Genomic DNA, 22,384 nt, shown 5'->3' on the forward strand with positions numbered 1-22,384 from the left:
TTAACGAATACCATTGTGCCAAGCAATAATATGCAAAACGCCAAGTCTGTGTCTCTTGCAGTTCTTGAGATACAAGGTGTGACAGTCAGACAGCTAGACAGACGCCGGGTTAAGTGATCCCTTAGTGCCGCTCTGCACCGCATGCGACACAAAAAATGGGCATTCTCAACGTTTGGAGATTCAAAACATTCTGATGACCCTGCCCTTGAAAACAGCCGCATACTTCGTAAATACATACTTTTATTTAATGTAAATACGTAAAGCTGTAGATTAGACTATTCCTGCAATTAAAAGAGAAATGCTTGTTTTGTAAGTTTATTTTGTTGCAACTTTGGCATGTCATTAGGTGCAGCCATCCTTTTAATTTGATTTCTTCAAGGCAGTTCCAAAACTTATTCCAGTGTAATTTTTTTAAAATAGAAATGTACTCACCAAAACTTTTCTGCATTTTATTGTACCTCTCATCAATCTCTTCGGCTTTTCCTGGTAGAAAACAGTTTTTGAATAAGCATTAACAGCAGAAACAAATTTAAACAGTATTAAGCTTTATTTCATAGGTTAAATGTCAAACCCAGCCATTATATTTACGTTTCAGGCCTTTAATCATTTCTCTAGTTTTTGCATCTTCTTCAGCCTGTTTTCTAAGTTCTTCTATGTAACGACAATCACTGACAGGGTCCATTGTCTCATGTCTCAAAAAGTCCACCTCTCTTTCAAACTTGTTCCCGTTGTTAAGGAAAGAATCAAGGTCCACAACTGCTGATCTGACAGTGGACCAGATTGTGTTGAAATCAGCGTTGGAAAGGATGGGACTAGAAGAATGTACACACTGATTTCTGGCGATACGGATTCTCTCAATGTTGGCAGAGAGAGATCGATCTGTAGTGTCTGGATCATATCCCCAGCCACTGCTGTGTGGTGGTATACCACAAATGTTTCTAAGTAGTGTGTATAATAAGGAAATGTCCATATCACCATAGTTTCCTGTATAACTACTACCTCTGGGTAAAATAAGATTCATCTGTTGAGCTGTCAGACGGGGAAGATTACTCCTCTTTTGTTTAATGACGTGTGTGAATGTTGGTAGAGGTACATGGTGAAGTAAAACATCACGTAACTCATCTGTACATGGACCCAAGAGAAGTCGACAGGCTCTACAGGCATTTGTCGTCTCCTCTGTGGACGCGTAAGAGGAGGAGGCCATAATGCTTTTCTGAAATGTAACAAACAATCCAAAAATTTGATAATAAACAAACAAATTAGAACTATCTTTGTAAAACTACACATTGCTCATGCACTAAGGCAACTAGTAAAATTGCTTAAATTAAAATACTGTTCACTGATTTCAGCCTGTTTGCTAGAGTGCCATACTGCATTTTTACTTACTCGTTAGAATGTTATGTATGTACATGTGTTTATTTTTTTATGTCTTTTGTTTAGCAGAAAAGATAAGACTACATGAATTCAAGAATTAAAATAATGTGTCCAAATGAACTTTTAACTTTGTAGTTGTCTTACTTTATGTACACAGTAACAAACTCGCAAGCCATATGTGACCTCAAAATACTTCCTCAATAACAAAAGATTTTTTTTCAAAAATATATTTTTTAAGATTTATAAAATTAAAATTTTTTTACTCGGTGATTTGATCTAAAGACCTAAAGTAAGGGTCCTATTATATCCTAGGAACAAAAAGAATCACTACAGGTTGTTGTACAAGTATGATCTTCTAAAGTTATTGCATCATTAAATTATGAAAATTCTGGTCACGAAGTTTTGTGTCAGATATTCTTATTTTTTGCTACGTCAAAGTTATGACCAAAGCAAGAATTTCCTCGTGCATTTGTATTTTTTTTTATTATTTCTAAATTACCTTAGGTAGTTGTCAGATCATTTATTCATTGCAGTCGTATCTTCAGTAAATATGTTTTCCTAGATCTTTTAGTTATTGATAGATGAAGGATATGGAAATAACGAACAGTATTCAATCTCAACGTCCATTAAACAATATACAAAATAAGAGCAGAGCAAACACGGACCTCCGAAACATCAGAGGTGGGATCAGGTGCCATGGAGGAGTGAGCATCCCCTGCCGACCGGTCACACCCGCCGTGTGCTCGTTGTCATTAATCAGGAAATAACGGAAAAAATCCGTCGTCAATTCAGTGTATAAATAATGGACTAACAATTGGTATGAAAAACGTCAGTCAGCATTTCATTCAATGATAAATTGTATTTGCTGACAAGGTCATTGTATCGACCATAGAATTTACGAAATGATGACTTTAAACGAGACTGTTGATATTCTTGTTTCATCAACTTGCTTGTCAATAATTTACCTCGTTTAAGAAATTGTTCATACGTAGAGCATGCTCTTGCGTATCGAATCAACTGAGATATATATACTCCGTATGCAGGTGATGAAGGTATATTGCTGCATAAGTAAGGGAAGTTGACGATAGAAAAGTTAAAGTCATCACGTTTATCATATAGCTTGGTTGTTAGATTACCATTAGTGTCTTTTTCAAGTAAAATATCCAAGTATGAAGCAGAAGTGTCGGACTCTGTGGTATCTTTTATCTCAAGCTCACCAGGATATATCGTGTCGACGTAGGAATGGAAATTATCATTATTAATTGACAATACGTCGTCGATATATCTAAATGTCGAGTTGAAGGCCACAGCAAGTGTTTTCTTCTTTTCACGCATAAGATTTTGCATAAATTCTGCTTCATATGAATATAAAAATAAGTCTGCTAATAACGGAGCGCAATTTGTACCCATGGGAATTCCAATAGATTGTTGGAATACCTGGTCTCCAAAAACCACATAGATATTGTCAATCAGAAACTCAAGCATCTTCTTGATGTCAACTTCAGAGTACTTATGTGTGCAATCAGAATCTGTTTTAACAAAATAATTTTTCAAATGACCAATGACGAGGTAAGTATTTGATAATATTGAACTCGGTAACATTGAAAAAGATTACCATTGAGTCAATCTAATTAAAATTAGATGTTAGATCCGCTCGCATACTCGCTAGACTAACATCGTTAGTGTAGCGAGTATGCCAGCTGATCTAACATCTAATTTTAATTAGATTGACAAAGAATTGGCTTAGGACACACTTTTGCCTGTCAAAGAAGTTATGTACAATGCATCCTTTACAAGCATAATGACAAATCATCATTTTTATTTTCATAAATAGGTCATCATTTTTATTTTCACTTTCTAATTCTGAAAATACCAATTGAATTGATGTCTCCAAAGTTTTCCTTCCATTTTAAACTGGGTCCAGAGCCTGTAAAATCTGAAAATTAAATATGATTTTTTTTAATTGGGAAAATCACCATACTATAGAAGAATGTTTCCAGTAAATGAACATGAGAGAATTTCTAAAATAGTTTGGCTAACAATAGTCCTATTGCACTCTCCGACGTCACGTCGTGTCAAAGGTCAATCAGGGATAGATTTTAGTTACATCCGGGTGTTTGCGCTAAAGTAAACATTGAGTTGTACGAAAAAACGTGGCAATAAATACTGAAATATAGAGTGAAACTCTCAGTTTCGGTAAGTTTTGAGTAATTCGATTACGATCAGAATGAAATTCGATAAAGTTCAATTCCGTTTTATCATGATTATCGAGTTAATTGTTTAAATTTATCGTGTACACATACCATTGTGTATCTGTATGCATGGTATGACACCGTTTGTTTACGCAATAAAGTTATTGATTCTTAAATTAAAATTCTTTATATTTTCATAGGGAAAACTAAACATGGTACACTTAATCAGCTGTTAATTGGTTCATGTAACTCATGCTTAGTAATGTTGGGATGCGAGTGATCAGCTGAAGGCTGCAGATTTAGACTTATAATATGCCTATAGATGTTTACAATGTTTATGTTATAACCATAGAGCAGTAACAGAGTAAAGGATATTCTTCTTCCAATTAAGATATTAAGCTGTTCAGGACTCAATACACTATCATACATATATACATGAAACAGTTACAAATTAAAAATGTCATTTAAGAGTTGCAATGTATAGGTAAAATGATCTGCATTAGTTCTTAGACTCAATGAGAATAAAATTTATCCGTATACATGTAGCCTACATGGTATAGTGTATTATGAAAATTGTGAACAGTTCAAGCATTCTTAACATGATTATTTTTCATGAACACTGTATAATTAGATTTTAATGTATTTTACAGTTAAAATTTACTAATTAAAATTTTAAAATACAGTGATTTAAGCACTTCATTTTGTTAGAACACTATTCTTTGGATAGCTGCAGAACTGTAGCTCTTTAAAAAAATATATTGTCAGACTGGTCTTTTGGAGAGCTACAGTTCTGCAGCTATTCTTGGGAGTAATCAGATTCAGTGTTGGATAAGCATCACTGCCAAAATATTTAGTCAGCATCAACCCATCAGGATATAATCAATTTTAATTATTTCAGAGTGCTGGTGTACAAAGGTGAACCAGTGGAGAAAACATTACTTTATATTGTAGAGTTTTTGATGGAAAATGGTCAATATATATAGGTTTTGGTAATTTTTTACTGTAACAAAATTTTACCCTTTCTTTGTGCCACATTGGTGACCCCTCCTGGCTGGCATGGGGTTAGTCAGATCCCTGCTGATGATGTCAGAATAACTATTTAATTTTGTTCAAAATCAAACTATTAGAAAAAAGGAGTCAAGAGTATTTTTCTATATTTTAAATTCCTTTTACATTATGTTAGCACCTTGATTGGCTTGATGAAATTTTAAGAATAATAAGGGGCATGTGATATTAATAGGAAAAGAGAAAATTGTAAGAGTCTGAGTGGACAGAGAATTGAACTGGGGTTCCTTGCATCATGCCCCAAACTATTGTTCACATGTATCGATGTACTAAGAAAAAGAAATATTGACATGTTCATTCAATTTAGTTTAATTTATGAATTCCACAAAACAAATACATGTATGTCACTGGTAATATAGGGTTGAACAAGTAATCATGCAACACACACACACAAAATAAATAAAAAAGAAGGAAAAAAGATCAATAGGAATTTATTTTACATGTATATAATAACCCTACCTACATGTAATCATTTTGAAAAATGTGGGTTGGGGTTTTATAAATGCGACATGAAAATTTAAGTAACATACTCACAATGAATTACATTGTCAACATTGATCTTGAATTTTAGAACTGATGTTAAGTGATGAACTATCTTTACATCTAATAAGCTTTTAATAATAAGAGAACTACACATTTTCTGGTTTAAGTAATGAAATAAAAAATGAAAATGGACAAAAATTGACCCATTTGCTAGTGATTTTACAAAATGTTGATGTCAGTGAAATATATAGAGAAAATATACAATTATTTTAAAACTGATAGCCTCATAATTAAGCCTCATAACATTTACCAGGTATATATTAATTCAATTCACTCATGAATTTAACCAAACATGGCATGTACAACAATGTTCCATAATAAATCAAAAGAACTTAATTTTTCATAACATGTATTTTGATTTTTTCTGTACATTTTTATAAACGTGGTTTTTGCTATGGTTTTCACATTTGATGACAAGTCGAAGGTACATGTAATGGTGTTAATTGCTTGAACTTCTGACTCTGAGATGTGATCTACCAAGTTTATGACCATGTTTTCTAGGTAATTATTATGGGCATTGCACACAATAATAGCAGTCGCCTCTTCCTATTCCATAGGTAACTCAGGAGGATTCTCATCAGTACTCTGTATACCTGTTTTTATTAAAAAAAAACACAACAAATCAACAGTACATCATAGATTGGGGTCTGACAATGCAATACAATTAAATGTATGTAATTTACTTTTTTGTTTCTGTATGTTCCATAATCTTTATTCAGTCTGTTTTAATCTGCTATGAAATTTGTTCATGTAAAGATGATGATTAACTATGGTATTTAATCTATTTAAAACTTTCTGTATTAAACCAGCTAGTACCTTTCTATACATATTAAGCATTTAATTTGAAAAAGCATCCTTCAGGGAGGTTAAAAGGGTCTTTTGTATGTTCTCATCAGATGTGTTTCTAGTTGTCTGAGGCATAACATCATAGTTTGCTTTTAATCCTTCCCAACAAGTGGTCTTGATACTATATATAAAAAAAGTACATGTAGTTTACATTACATGAAAACATGTAAATTAATTAATATACACAAATTAAAAACATTATTGGCCCATTTCATTATGTTAAATTTGTTCTATAAAATGTCTACATTGATGTTATAATATTTACAGTGTGTGTACAGTATTAAGCTTTCAGTGATCATGACTAATCTTAATCACAACTAGTAGTACATTTTGTAATTTTTTTCCCTTGAAATTCTCTATTTGTATGTTAATTAATAGTTATTAATGATTATGAAATGAGTGAAAGTTTTGGTATACCTTCAAGCTTTACCATGCTTTGATATTTTAAACTTCATGTCCTTGATTTCTGAAGGTTGGAGATTTTTTGTCTGTCGGTAAAACCAACATACACATTCCAGAGCTTGAGGCACATGTGACATGATGTTTTTCCCAGTCTGTTTGCAGATTCAACATGAAAAGGCAAACCTGCTCCATGATTGCAAGATTGTCCAAGGCTGCAATATACAATTCAGATCACATAAACTATTATTACTTAATATTATTTACAGCACCTAGACATGTGTAATTAAAGTGTAAAATATAATATAAATTGTGACATGATTACCTGTTGAATAATATGGATCTATAAATTTAGTGTAATATGCTTTATAGAATTTTATGTTTGATAACAGTCTTTTACAAAGTTAGGGATAATCCAGTCATATTAGTATTTTTTTAATTTCTGGGACAGGTAGAAATTATTTTCTTGATTATGTTTGCATAGCATTTAATTAGTCATTTAACTCACAGTGATTACACTTTTTATAATAATCAGCATATGCTGAAATTGTTCTTTTGGTCACTTACCCTGAGTAACAGGAGCAGTATAACACATAATAACAGTTCCACTTGTTTTCTCAAAACAGACCCAAACGCTGTCAGCTGTTTTTCAGTTACGTCACCAACGTTTGTTAAGCCTTAATTTTCCAGAGAGAACAACAATCTAATGCATAACTTTGATCTCCGGGATACATTATGTTTATACTAATATGTATAAAATATCGAAGTCATGAAATATGAATCAAAATAAACTGCTGTTTACAACTTCATGAGTTACGCAGGTATCCATTGCTGTTTACAATCCCCGATTGACCTTTGACATGCATATATAATTAGCAAAATCAAAATGGCGAACCCGAACGTGCAATAGGACTATAGATAGTAAAACTTTTTTTAATCGATCATATAAACTGCTTGTTGTCAGCGATTTTCAAAATTTGAAAAAATTTAGATCCTCCAGTCGTGAATCACCATTGTTACAACGCACTTTGAAAAATTACGCACTTTGAAAAAATTTTTCAAAGTGCGTTAATTTTTGGGACCAGGTTAACGCACTTTGAAAAATTTTTTCATAGTGCGTTGAATTTGGGACCAAATCAACGCACTTTGAAAAATTTTTTCAAAGTGCGTTAAGACTGTACATCATAATTTTACACCATGTAAACATTTAACGCACTTTGAAAAAATTTTCATGAAACAAAAGGAATTAGACATATATTTTAGAAATAGACAACAGTATTATCCCCTCGCAACGTATGATGGGATATAGTGATGAACTTTCAAGAATCGCCATATTTTGAAATAATCATAAATATGATAACATGTATCTAATATCTTTTCTCATGTCTTACGCAAATAAATAAAGCATATATAAATTAATAAAATACAATTATTTAGTTTTAAATAGCTTTAAAATTGGTGAAAAATAAGCAATTTTTTTCGTGATTTGTCTATAAACATATCCCCCCCCCCCCCCCCCCCCGTGAAACACAAAAAGCTTTGGCATAAATTTGTAAAATGACAGTCCATTTTACCTGTAAATAAGGAATTTTTGTTTCACGGGGGGGGGGGGGAGAGATGTTTTAACAATATTTTCAGTTTTCCGTTGATTTCTATAGTGAAAAACTCAAGTTTTGCCAAAAATATAGAGTTATCTCTCTTTGGTATCCCAAATAAGTAAAGTTTTATGAAAATTCATATGAATATCTATAAAAATTTTGAGAATCATTGCAATATGTTAACTTTTGAGAATTGACTTAGAGATAGGCGGAAGAATAATACTATCCTTCGTAGTTCTTTACGCCCTTGAATCTTGACCTTTTGACCCCAAATTCAAAAGGGGTCTTCCTTAGGCCACAAGGATTCTGTTATGTTAAATTTCATTGCAAAAGCTCAAAGGTTGTCGAGATATCGTGTGGAAACGAAAGCGTTACAGAAAGACGGATGGACGGACAGCTAGACGGACGGACGGACAGATAGACCCAAATTAATGTCCCTCACTTTTCAAGCGGGGGACAAAAAGTATCAAATCAGGTTCAAATGATAATTTATCATACCTGAGATTTGTAGGAATATTGACTAAGCCATGCAGAATTTTTTTTCAAAGTGCGTTAATATGGTCGATATTAACGCACTTTGAAAAAAAATTTTTTTTTTCAAAGTGCGTTAACATGGTCCCAAAAATTAACACACTTTGAAAAAATTTTTCAAAGTGCGTAATTTTTTCAAAGTGCGTTGCCACACACCATTGTTTTCCTTAAACGAAAGTAGACTTTAGAACAATATATAATTTCGATTAGCATTGTTATTGGACCTTATCTTATACCTAACGTCATTGTGAATCCTTTTGCTGGCAGTTTATTTGCAAATTTATTAAAACATGTAAGCATTAAATGTGTCTGTACCTTCAAGTGCCTGTGCAGGAAAACGAAAGTTCGCCACTATGCGCATTGTTTAAATTTATTTGTTTTTCTGACACTTAAAATCTTACTTGATATTCTTTAATGCTCTGCCTTTTTCAAATGACGAAAATGCAGATATTTGTAGCCTATATTCCGAGATTAAATCCTAAAACACCTAGATCTACTAGAGGTTCATTTTACTTCTCTGGGATTTCCACTTTTCAATGCAAGATCGTAGCGGTTGCCAGTGATTTCGGCTTTCGAATAATTCACCCTTTCTTTATATTAATATCAACCCCTTATTAACAAATCTACTTTTGTATTCACATGAGGCAGACCTTTTGCAAAATCCTTTGTGTGAAAAGAAGAAAGCACATGCTGTTGCCTTCAACTCGACATTTAGATACAGTGTATATCGATGTATTGTCAATTAACAATTGTAATTTCCATTCTTTTGTCAATGTGATCTATCCTGGTGAGCTTGAAATAAAAAATACCACAGAGTCTGACACACCTGTTTCATACTTGGATATTTTACTTGAAAAAGACGTTAATGGTAATCTAACAACCAAGCTGTATGATAAACGGGATCACTGTATCTTTTCTATCGTCAACGTCCCTTACTTATGCAGCAATATACCTTTATCACCTGCAAAATGTGTCTATATATCTCAGTTAATTTTATACGCAAGGGCATGCTCTACGTATGGACAATTTCTAAAACGAGGTAAATTATTAACAAGCAGGTTGATGAAACAAGAATATCAACAGTTTCGTTTAAAGTCATCATTTCGTAAATTCCATGGTCGATAAAATGACCTAGAGAGCAAACACAATTTATCATTGAGACAAATGCTGACTGACGTTTTCATACTATTGTTAGTTCATTATTTACGAGGGGCGATCAGAAAATAATTCAAGTAATGTTATTCCATAGAAATTTTTCGTAGATGACCAAAACTGATGTCACACACGGGTAGATACATTCATTACCTGTGTCTGTTTAAAATTTCTTATCGTTTTATTCCTTATTTCAAAAGATACATACAAAAGAAGTAGGGGTAGTCGAACACGCTGACCATTTCCTCCAAATGATATGAAATCTGCAGTGAAGGCTGAAATAAGAACCTACTATATAAAAGTGAAAGGCATTCTTGATATACCTGCAAAAATAATTTTGAATGAAATTGGTCAGATTTATGGACATTCTGCAATTACGTTAAGCACAGTTTGTCGTTGGTTAAAAAAGTTTAAGAATGGCGTTGACGTCGTTAAAGATTCTTCGAGAACAGGGCGACCAAAGACAGCTGTTCCTGATGAAAACGTGGCTGCAGTTAAGAAAATGGGAGAGGAAGATGGTAGATATAATCTTAAACATATTGCTAGTGTTGTTGGTATCTCATCAGCAAAGGTACATGAAATTTTGACCAAGGGCCTCAACCTACGTAAAGTATGTGCACGATGGATACCGCATCTCTTGACACCAGAACAAAAGACAACACGTTTGGAATTTGCTAGAAAACTGTTAAAAATCTATAAAAATTGTGATAGGAGAAATTTTCTGACCTACTAACAGGTGCTGAAACTTGGATTTATTTCTTTGAGCCTCAAAGAAAAGATAACAATATGATGTTGGTAAGGAAGAAAAGCGAGCGTCCAGTCATTGCAAAAAGGTGTCAGAGTGCTAAGAAAATTCAGTATGCTATATTCTTTAATTCTAGTGGCCGAGTTGTACAAATTTCACCTCCGCAAGGTAGAGGTATATCAGGACAAATTAACAAAAATAATGTACTGAAAAAAAATTAAGAAAGTATATGAAAAGAAAAGACCAAAGACAGGCTTGAAGAACATAAAGCTCATTCGTGACAATGCTCCGACTCATAAGAGTAAAACAATTCAAATTTTTTTGAAGAAAGAAAAGGTTGTTCAGCTTCCACATCCCATGTATTCTCCCGACCTAGGTCCTCGTGACTTTTTCCTAAACAAATTCCTTTTTACTGAAACAAATGGTATCTGAACGTCTCTATACTTCGCGCAGTGCAGTTGTTAGTGTTGTCTATCAGTGCTTAGGCAGTATTCCAAGGGAAGACTACCTCGGGGCTTTCAAATCATGGGTATGCAGATTGCAAAAGTGTGTGAATGTAAAAGGGGGGTATTTTGAAGGATTAAACTAGTTTAAATTTCGATATATATTGTTTTTATTATTTTATAGGTATACTTGCAGAATTTTTTGATCGTCCCTCGTATACACCGAATTGACGACGATTGTTTCCGTTATTTCCCGATTATGACAAGGAGCCCACGGCGGAAATGACTTTCTGGCAGGGGATGCTAACTCCTTCATGGCACCTGACCAAACTTCTGATGTTTCGGAGGTCCGTGTTTGCTCTGCTCCTATTTTATATTGTTTTATGGACTTTTTATACAGAATGCTGCATGTTCGTTATCTCCATATCCGTCTTACATTGGAAAGCAGTTGCCAATAATATCTAAAAGCCTAGATGTTAATGGTTGTGTTAAAATTTTGAAAAGTCGAAAATTTTTAAGCTCTTAATTTTGGTAAACTCTTGGGATTTCAAATTGTCCAAAAGTTTATCGTAATTATCATCTGATTTACATCACTTTTGAATATATTATTAAACAGTACTCATACACTGTACTCGTTAAGTTTCCCTTTCTCTTCTGTTAATATACTAGTATTAGTGAGGAGTAAAGAAAGAGGTTTGGTTGGACACTGAAGTCCGCTTTGTATCTTTGTTTGTAAGGATTTTTATGAAGTTTTGGAACCCACTGTATGTATATTTAAGAAAATAAACCCAAGAACCTATTTGCATGATGCTATGCTTTTGAAATGAAAAAAAAGCATGACTAATAATATTTATAAAATACTTGATATTGCTTTCTTCTTTCTTGTTGAAATTTGAATAAAGATGTTACAATCAAAATACAGACCTACCATAGGATGTTAATAATATTATCTTAATGAATAATTCTATATATTATATTCACAATAAGACTTCTAATGCTTGTGTCAATATTTAATACGCTAAAAAATTTGCTGTTTTCTGCACTGCTAAAATCCTTTTGTTGTGTTCTGCAAAGCCAAAATGTAAAAATGATTACAGACGGACTATCGCCATTACTTCGACATTCTGTCCGAGGATAAATAAAAAAACCGGTCAGTGATTCTAATTTAGCTATCTAGACTAAAAATACGTTAATGAATTTGGTATGTTTAATTGTGTTTGCTATTAATCTACAATAAGCATTTTATAATATTGCAAATAGTATCAAATGAAATTTCAGCATTTAAAAACTGAGGATGATATGCACTTCAAAGGATACAATGTCCATTATATTACTTAAATCGTTGTATTTTCGGTAGAAAATGTAGATTTAGATTTCATTATATTCATGCAGCTATTTCTTAAGTAAATATTACACTAGTAACATATTGAAACAGTAATATATATAAAACATTGCCAAATTTTAGGAAAATGATGAAATGTTATTGACCTATAGGGCAATAGTCGAAAACATACATTTGAAATCTATTGTATCTTAATGTAGTTTGAAAACAAAATACAATATTAAACATTCTGTCATATTCTGAGAGTTGTTCCTGAGATCAAATCCTCTCTTAACATAAAATAGCAAAGTCAGAGATTACAAAAAAAAACATGTTGGTCAAACAAGTCATACTAAGCGATAAGAGAAACGTCATATCGTTTGAAATCGTGTTCTCCTCAATAAAATCTAGAATGATACCCAATATCACCGCTAATGATAAAGATCGTACCAATGTTACCTAAGACCAAACACATAGGGAGTATATAGGCAAAGATGATAGTTCTCCTTACATACTTATTAGAAGAAGCTCTGGAATGTCTTTTAAACTGAAATGATCCAAAAGACTGAAAAATGTGAAGGCAACAGAAGAACTGTCCATGACAAAGTGTTAACCAGATTTTCCAGAAGTAATGGAGGAATCCTAAAACCTTAACAAAAATCTTTAATGTACTGAAATGTCTGGCAAATGGACTACAACAACTGATTAAAAAGGAAAACAGGACATTCATCAGATTAATTCCTGGTAAAGTTCTCAGCTGTCGCACACAATTATCACCGAATTGCATGTAGCTGTAAGGATTTCTAAGCTATCTCTATGGAACAAGAATGAGAACATCTCAGAGTCGAGATTCTGCATAGAGCATATACTTATTTTGCCACATTTGCAGTAAACAAACTCTCCGATGATAAAGACTAAATGATTGTTGGTTTTCAGAGTAAACCTCCTAGTTTCACTTCTTCACCTCTATAATTAACAATGATATGAGGGCAAAGTAGAATATCTGTAATATGACTAACAGTAAAAAAAATCAGGCATTCTTATCGTACTCATTCTTACAATATCTCAAGAAACCTGTATTTTTCGGATATAAAGCATGTAGAGGATCCTTCTTCTGTTTCCTTAAAAGTTGCTGATGATGTTCCAACCAGATTGAAGGTGCTTGACTATATAGTTCCCGCTACAGGAATTAAAGAGGATAGATGAAATTGTTCCTCTTGTGTTTGTAATTTTCTGATAATTTCTCTTCCACACAGTTTCTGGTATAATTCAAGCAAACATCTACTTTCCTATCCGATGTATACTTGCACATTTACCTCAAGGTTACTAACATGAATTATTGAACATTCAACGTTTTAAAAAAAACATGCTGCTTTTATTGTCAACCATTTTTCTTCCTGAGTAACACGTTTGGTTTGACTTCTGAAATAAAGAATCAATATCAAACATTATTATCTAATACCTAAAGGAACTTGGACACAGTTTCAGTAAAAAAAAAATCAAAGTTTAATTTTTCCATTTTGTATGCTTACAAATGCTTTACTAAGGTATTTCTAATGATCAACCAAAATTAAATTTCAGTTGTTGAGGTACAGAAGAGATTTAGGTAATGGTAATTTCCATTCCAACGTCGATACGATATATCCCGGAGAGTTTGAGTTAAAAGATACCAAAGAGTCTGATACATCTGTTTCATATTTGGATATTTTACTTAAATAAGACGTTAATGGTAAATTAACAACCAAGTTATTTGAGACATGTGATGACTTTAACTTTTCTATTGTCAACTTCCCTTACTTCTGCAGCAATATACCTTCATCACCTGCATACGAAGTGAATATATCTCAATTGATTTGATACGCAAGAGCATGCTCTACGTATGAACAAATTCTAAAACGAGGTAAGTTATTGAAAAGCAAGTTGATGGAACAAGAATATCAGCAGTCTCATTTAAAGTTTATGTATTTTGAGATCGTTATCAAGTCCGGATTCCTTCTTCAACTTAATGACAAATGTTTGTTTTTATGGCCTATAGATGCATTCGGCAACTTGAGTTCAGTGTCACAGTGCTGTTTTTTTTTTCAGTCCAAAGAGACCGAAGCTGATAAGACTGGCGATTGATCCTGTAGCTGATTTGACAGATGATTGCATCATCACAATATTGAAGGTAAAAATAAATACTTGCAATAAAAAATCAAAGTATCTGTAATGTCTCTTTATGACAAAATATTTCTTTATAATTTTTTTTTGTTCTTTTATAATTCTACATTGTTTGCATGGCTTCATCAAAAATAAATTCAACTCAACTCAATACTCTAGAAATTTTATTCTACATTATAATTTTAATCCAGTGCTCTTAAAATATGCAAAGTATGATTAGATTTTGCTGGCTGTAAAGGCTATGAAACTATATAGTATACAATAACTTTTTGGGGAGAGGGGGGGATAAATTGGATTTTTGAATTTCAACTAAAAATTTATATCAGTGACGTTATAAATACATGTGCATGTGTGTTGAAAGAACATCAGCTAGCTAATCCATTGAATATTTACATCTTTGTATTCATTGATTGACAATTATTTTTTCCCCCAAACACTAGTGAATGGTGCGCGTGCCTATAGTTACGGGTTAAATGTTAGATATATTTAAGACTATGGAGAACCTACAAACTTGTACTCTCTCTTTTTAATAGTTTAAGTTTTAATTAAATGTATTCTTAGAAAATATCTACTGTGTGAGACTGTGAGTATTTGTCTTACAGGTTCAATATACAGTCAGCCTCTCATAAGATAAAGAACAAATCCCAAGATCCAAGACTTGCTTCAAAGTTAAGGTAACTACACACTGTTAAATAAACTTTGTTATAGTCTTCCCAAAAGTTTGGGATATCTTGGAATCACAATGTCTGTTTTTCTGCCTGTCTACTTGTCTGTAGTGGGTTTTTTTTGTCCACAAATAACATACATGTATTTGTATCAGAATCTTCTTAATTTTTTGACAATCTGAATTAATATATACTGTTTGAACATTCCAAATTTAATTGTCATAATAACAAAAAATTGCTTTTTATGATATTATTATGAAGCATATCTTTCAATAGTGTAATTGTTTTGCAAATTACATCATAGGATTCCTCAAAACACCTAGTATAACATATATAACGTTAGTTTTATCCCGTATCATATCTGTGTCAGTGAATTGGGCATACATTTGTTTGCTGATTATACCTAATTATGTAACTTTTATAACTCATAGAATTTAAGAATTATTTTATTTTTACTTTTGAAATTTTTGTAGAGACCATTCTGTGCCACAAAGAAATTGTTTAGGAAGAGGAGAAGTGGTGGATATTCATTTTTGGTACGGTACAGTTCAAAGAGATTTTCAAAATGGTCATGGAAGATAAAAGGGAGGACAACTGAAAAAAAATTGAAAGATACAGAAGGAAAAAGAACAAGGAAATATATGGAATAAGTATGAAATGGAGAGGATGTACACAATCTTGTCTGAATTTGAGCAGTGAAAATTTCCCATATTCTTATTGTATGCTGGAATAATCAATAACTTGATTTTTCATAAATTTATAATAGAGAATACATGACAAATGTTATTGCTGATATTTTAATTTTGCTTTGGACACTTTCATGTAATATGGTATTTTTATACATGACCTAATTATGCTATTCATTTGTACATGTACAGTATACATGTTTAACTACTAAATCATTTTGCTGAAATCTTATAATTTGTACTCATGTTAGAATATGTTAAATACATGTATCGACAAATGCTACTGACTTGTTTGTATATTTTCTTGTTTAGAATGTACACTGTGAAAAATAAGTTATTTCTCTTGATGAAAATAGTTTTATCAAAAAAGTTTTGTAAGCATTTTAAAATATTTTAAACTATTTAACCAATGAAGATAGATCATTGTAATGTAATGAATTTTCATCTAAAGCAGAAATATCTGATTTTTAAATGTGTACAAGAATGTGAAAAATATTGAAAAAGAACACACAAGTGTTTCATATGATTTACATATGATGTCCTTTTCATATGATTCTCATATGTAAATGGCTTGAAACACACATAAGTGTTTCATATGATTTACATATGACGCCGTTTTCATATGATTCTCATATGTAAATGGCTTGAAACACACTAAAATCATTCATATGAAAATCATATGTAGTTATATTCATATGATTCACATATGTGGATCATATGTAAATCATATGATTTGCTTCAAATGATTCACATATGATGCCCTTTTTCTATGATTCTCATATGAAACCAATCATATGAGAATCATATGATACTCATATGAGAATCATATGTGGCTAAGTTGCCTGTGTATAAATCGGTGTACCTAACTATGCGTTCAATGTCACATTTAGATTATTTAATCGATATGAAGTTAACTTTTTTATCAAACAGAATTATGAATTAATTACATGTTCTAAATAGTCTTGTTTTATTTAGTAAGATATTTTCACTAAATAACTCTACATTAACGAACAGTTGTTAATTGTAATATTTGTCTACCCGAAATATATCGACCGTCAATATGGACAGTCTTTTAATTTGCAAAGAATTTTAAAGAAAATACTTGGAAATGTAAATATATCTTTTGACAACATCTTAATGGACTTTTACGAGAAGCGCTGACTTCTACAGCTGACGGTTTACTGTACGGAGGTACAGAAATGATAATGCATAAGAAAACCTTTGTAGTGGTCATAGGTATGGTGTAAGGGGCTCTTGCGTGTGAAAGCTGGGGTTTAAGGGTAAGTTGGTTGTAGTTTTCTTCAAGGACAATTTATATGTACATTGAAATAACCCCTTATTTGTTTGTTTAAAAAGTTGAGCTTAATATTTATATCGGTAAAGAGCTTCCGTAAATTTTTCTTGTGTAAAAGTAAGCGTCAAATGTAAAAGTCAGTGCTTCTCATAAAAGTTCACTACAAAGTGTCTAGTACAGCAATCTCTGTTGCAATATTTGAAGATAAGAAGATTCACAAGTCAATGAACAAGAATGTATAAAATGGTTAAGGTAACGCACAGTGGTCGATCTAAAAAAAATTAAACAAAATTGTAAAGAAGGCATAAACACGGACCACTGGAAATTTTAAAGGTGGAATCAGGTGCCAAGGAGGATTAAGCATTCCCTGTTGATCGGTCATACCCTCCGTGAGAATATCTACTAATGAAGTATTGGTAGATGAAACATTCGTAATCAATTTTAGTACAAAAACAAAGGCCTAATAATTGATAGGAAACAAATCAACCAAAATACGACCTACTTGTCTTTTACGAGAAGTGCTGACTTAAACAGTTGACGAATTAATTTTACACAAGGACAGTGTGCGGAAGCTCTCTTACGATATAAATATTTAGCTCAACATTTAATTCAACGAAAATAACGGGCTATTTCAAAGCACAGATAAGTCGTCCTTGAAGAAAACGAAAACCATCCTACCCTCAAATCCAGGCCTTCACATATAAGTCCCCCTAACACCATTACTATGACCACTAGAAAGGTTTTCCTGTCCATTATCAATTATGTACCTCCGTAGATGATACAGATTCAAATGTCCAAGTAAACACAACTGTTAAAGTCAGTGCTTCTCGTAAAAGTTCAATGATAGGTTATATTTGCTTACAAAGTCATTATGACGACCATAGAATTTACATCTTCGCTATCCAAGAGTTTCTGATATGCTACTTTCCTCATTAGTCAGCCCGTGGCTGATTAGTTATGATACGAAGAACTTCAAATGCGGTTTCGTGATCTGGAATTCTGGAGATGGTTCTGCAGTAAACCATTTCTGTTTATTTCATTTTAGTAAAATCGGTATAACTTAAATCAAGGAATCCCTACTTAATATCACGATAAACAGAAAATCCAACTCAAACAACATAGCTATCGAAGCATTTTATTTATGAAAGCTTGGTATTTTACAGTTTAAAACAATTTTAAAAAACTGGTTTGTAATAATTTTACTTGTTGGCGTATAATCATGAAAATTAATATGTTCTACGCAGCGAAGCATAACAATGTATGAATTTATTTCACGTTGTGTTCGACGCGTTAATTGAAAGTCCTTTGTAAAGAACCATTAAATTGTTTAACTTATGTAAATCTGCAAAGAACTATATGCGGTATATTGCATATGTTTGCCCCCACAAAAGTCAAATTTTGAAAACTTCCTGAAATGTGCTGAATTCAATAAATTGTACGAGAAATATAAGTCAACAGAAAATATTATAGTTCCAAAACAGTGTATTCACAATTTCTGTTTTTATGACGTCACAAACTAGTCCGATTTTATATCTTTTTCCAGAAAGAGGACAAAATGGACAAAATTTCAACAATTTAAGCTTTAAAATTTATAGAGCGCATGTGTGTTCAGGAACAATATTGACATATTTCATTGATATTATCATTCTACACATTATATCAAAATATTTATCCTGAACACACATGCGCTCGGTGACTTTTATTTAAAATATCGACGAAATATGTACATTTTTCTGCAAAATTCATAAAAAACTGAAATTACGTCATATTTGTGACGTCATTACGTACATATGACGTCATTACTTATGAAATTATTCTGTGCTTTGAAGTCAGCATATACTCCCGTGTTTAAGGACTTAATTAAATATTACTCCATCAAAGTTTGATTTTGGTGGGAAAATGTTCTTTGCATCATAATGGTTTATTACAGATGTTAAAGCTGTTGCTTTTTACTGGTTTTGCTTTCGATTTAAACAAATCATTTCGATCCCGATGTGATTAGGTGGCAGAGGGTAGTGTTTTGGTAATCAAAACGTTTTTCTGACGGTTTTCTGAACTTTGAGCTGCTTTTAAAATGTGCAGTGGAAAATTTGAAATTCTCTCTACATGTAATAATGGTATGATCTAGACCCTTGAAGAATTAAAAGCTTTTAGGAATAAAACATGTAAAACTTACACAGTGAGCATTATTAATAGCATAGTGATAATTTCAATATTTTTAAGGTAAATCAAGCCTATTTTCACTGTTTCGCCAGATCCGCAATTGCTTCCAGGCCCGAGCCTATGTCCTTACCTACCACACAAATTGAAGAAGGGCATTTGTACATACCATTAAACAGCAAGATATAATGGCTTAACCACCTCGTTTTCAAGCTACAATTAATCCTATGAACCCATCCCGATTTTCTGGTAAATTACCGGAAGTGTGATTTTTGATCTTTGTTTCGTATTTCTAGTCCATATCCCAAAAAACAGTAGTAGATACACACTAAGGTGTAGTCTCGTTCAACCAGACACTCGACTGTCTCCGCAAATCTCCGACCAGCCAGAGAGTCTCGTAAAGAGTCACATTGGCGTTTGTTACCGTTAGAGGGCGCTATCTTGTTTACATTTCGGTGACCTCTTTTTGAAACGAATATTATAACTTTTCTACCGTCAACTTCCCTTACTTATGCAGCAATATACCTACATCACCTGCATACGGAGTGTATGTATCTCAATTGATTTGATACGCAAGAGCATGCTCTACGTATAAACTATTTCTAAAACGAGGTAAATTATTGACAAACAAGTTAATGAAACAAGAATATCAGCAGTCTCGTTTAAAGTCTTCATTTCGTAAGTTCTATGGTCAATACAATGACCTTGTCGGCAAATACAGTTTATCATTGAGTCAAATGCTGACTGATGTTTTTCATACCAATTGTTAGTCCATTTTTACACACCTAAGTAACGACGGATTTTCCCGTTATTTCACGATCATGAGAATGAGCACACGGCGAATGTGACCGGTCAGCAGGGGATGCTCACTCCTCCATGGCACCTGAACCTACCTCTGCTCCATTTTTGTATTGTTTTATGGACTTTGATATTGAATACTGTTCGTTATCGCCATATCCTACTTATACATGTTTCTTCTGCTATATTGTAAGTTTAAATTAATACTAGTAAACTGATCTTTAATTTTGGACAAAACACGAGTAATTACAATATAAATCGAAGAAATATGAATTCTGCAGGTAGCTTCAATACTTTCACTTTTGCTTCCGTAAAAAAATGCAAGACATTTCATAAAAAACACTTACCTATAATCGGTGAACATTACCGTAAACAATAAAAAAAATCTCTTTTACTGCTATTACTTTTTAGACATTTAGCTTTAAAAACTTTAAGTTATTTTTCTGCCGATTTATCATGTATTTGTTTAAATTGTGGAGGTGTGTTCATTTCAGCCAATCAAATACTTAACCATAATTTTGGTCAACCTCGTTTTGGTCTTACAAACGATATCACGTATCTTTATCAGACTCTCTGGCTGATCGGAAGACTAACTAAAGAGTCATATATCAATAAAATACACAAGACCACCAATTCCCTCCAAATGGACACATAGAATATTCTAGATATAAAAGTACCTATAATATACATGTGCATTCAAAACTTAGGTTTTTCAATTTTTTCTAATATTTCTACTTAATCCGAAACTTTTCTCTGCCAAATTAGCAAATTGACTTATTGAGGCATACAAGGGATACTTCGGGAAGAGATACAAGTGGCTGAGCATGCTCCTCTGCTTGAAGTGGGGCTTGAAGTGGGGTATATTAATTTCGGTCTGTCTGTCCGTCCGTCTGTCTCTATTTCTGTCTGTAACTCTTTTATTTCCACGCGATATCTGGAAAAGTAAAATTTTAAAATTTCACAAAATTTTACACAACAATTTCCAAAGGCCTTAAGAAGATTCCTATTGATTTTGAGGTCAGAGATGAAGCTTCAATACAATATCTCAAGAGCCTTTTGCAATGATTTTTTAAACCACAACTACCTACGGCTTGAGAAAGACCTCATACATTCTGTGTGCATTTAAACGTTCATTGCCTAGCGATATCTCAACAAGCATTTCGCAATTAAAATTGATACCACCTTATGACTCTTCCTGCCTTTCTTAAAGTGCCCTCCTTCCTAGATCCTGCGCATGCTTTTCTTTTTTTTTTTTTGTTAAGTGGGAGACACGGGTTTTCTGAATTGGCTTGTCTTTCTTTAAATCAATAATTTAGCTTGTGGAAATCGAGTTTAGAAAGTTGCATTTTTTTTTTTATGTTTAAGAAGTATGATATATTGCAGCTTGGTCAAATACGCAAGTTTTGAGATCACTTTCCTTGATGCGCTCTTTCGTCGCGGAGGTGAGTTTCCTTTTTCGTGTAAACCGGAAAATGGGACAGTTTTCATTCGATACGCTGTGCAAATCGCAATCGCCAACATGCCGGTTTGTCATTGTTGTGTGCCAGAATGCACTTCGTATACATAGAAACAATTAAAATGATCAAAGTACCCTCATCTTAAGGATGTAATTCTTTCTTCATTACCAAAAACATCGGAGAAGAACAAGCCAAACCTATAGATTAAAATAATCCGACGAGAAAAGACATGGACCCCCAGTAAATATACTCTAATATGCTTATTACATTTCGACAGTGAGTGTGACATACCAACGCTTTATTCTTACAACAACTTTGAACAATCATGTACAAAAAGGTTTGTACAATCATCAAAACTTCTTTTTACAACTGAAAGTGAAAGTGATCTGAAAAGTTAGGTTAGATCTTGTGATTTCAAGGATCGTTTTAGAAAGGTTTTGTAAACATATACTGCGTGTTGCTTTTGCTCAATAAAATCATTGTCTGAGATAAGAATCAATTTATTATGTAAAATTCAAGTAAAAACAAATGTAACAGTATCCACTAAAACCAATTCCCTACAGAGAATTACAAAGCACCTTACATAATCGTGGAGATCCCGGTAATGATAATGGTGTCCCTCAATATTTGCAACACTAAATCAATGATTCGGGTAGTTATACACTTGTATATATAAACATAAAAGATGCAAGCAAACATTCGTATTTGTAATGACCTCATGGATTATCCTTCACAACTGATTCTGACCGGTAGGACATATTGCCCTTCTTATATTCTGACCGGTACGACATATTGCCTTCTTATATTTGGACCTGTACGGCATATTGCATTCTTCTACTCTGACTTGTACGACATATTGCCCTTCTTATATTCTGAACGGTACGACATATTGCCCTTTATATATTTTGACCGGCACGACATATTGCCTTCTTATATTGGACTGGAACATCATATT

At 32.8% G+C, this 22,384-nt stretch overlaps 1 protein-coding gene and 2 long non-coding RNA genes across 3 annotated transcripts; 1 reads left to right on the plus strand and 2 right to left on the minus strand.

Annotated features, from left to right (window-relative positions):
• Positions 1-327: 327 nt before the first annotated feature.
• LOC134255178 (uncharacterized) lies at positions 328-9,077 on the minus strand (the record flags this gene model as incomplete). Its single annotated transcript, XM_062737675.1, has 4 exons — positions 8,950-9,077; positions 3,248-3,310; positions 589-1,213; positions 328-483 (listed from the first exon to the last, which is right to left on the minus strand). Coding segments are annotated over exons 3-4 (772 nt in total), but the record flags the coding sequence as incomplete, so codon positions are not given.
• On the minus strand, positions 6,021-7,327 carry LOC134255175 (uncharacterized). Its single transcript, XR_009989471.1, has 3 exons — positions 6,987-7,327; positions 6,438-6,634; positions 6,021-6,141 (listed from the first exon to the last, which is right to left on the minus strand). It is a non-coding gene; the product is annotated as an uncharacterized LOC134255175 (long non-coding RNA).
• Positions 9,078-14,176: 5,099 nt separating the features above from the next.
• On the plus strand, positions 14,177-15,675 carry LOC134255176 (uncharacterized). The gene is made up of 3 exons (XR_009989472.1): positions 14,177-14,376; positions 14,972-15,043; positions 15,508-15,675. It is a non-coding gene; the product is annotated as an uncharacterized LOC134255176 (long non-coding RNA).
• Positions 15,676-22,384: the final 6,709 nt, after the last annotated feature.

This window comes from Saccostrea cucullata, unplaced genomic scaffold (genome assembly GCF_032062105.1).
Source record: "Saccostrea cucullata isolate Sc308-1 unplaced genomic scaffold, CSIRO_AGI_Scuc_v1 ctg8993, whole genome shotgun sequence".
Taxonomy (NCBI): Eukaryota; Metazoa; Mollusca; class Bivalvia; order Ostreida; family Ostreidae; genus Saccostrea; species Saccostrea cuccullata.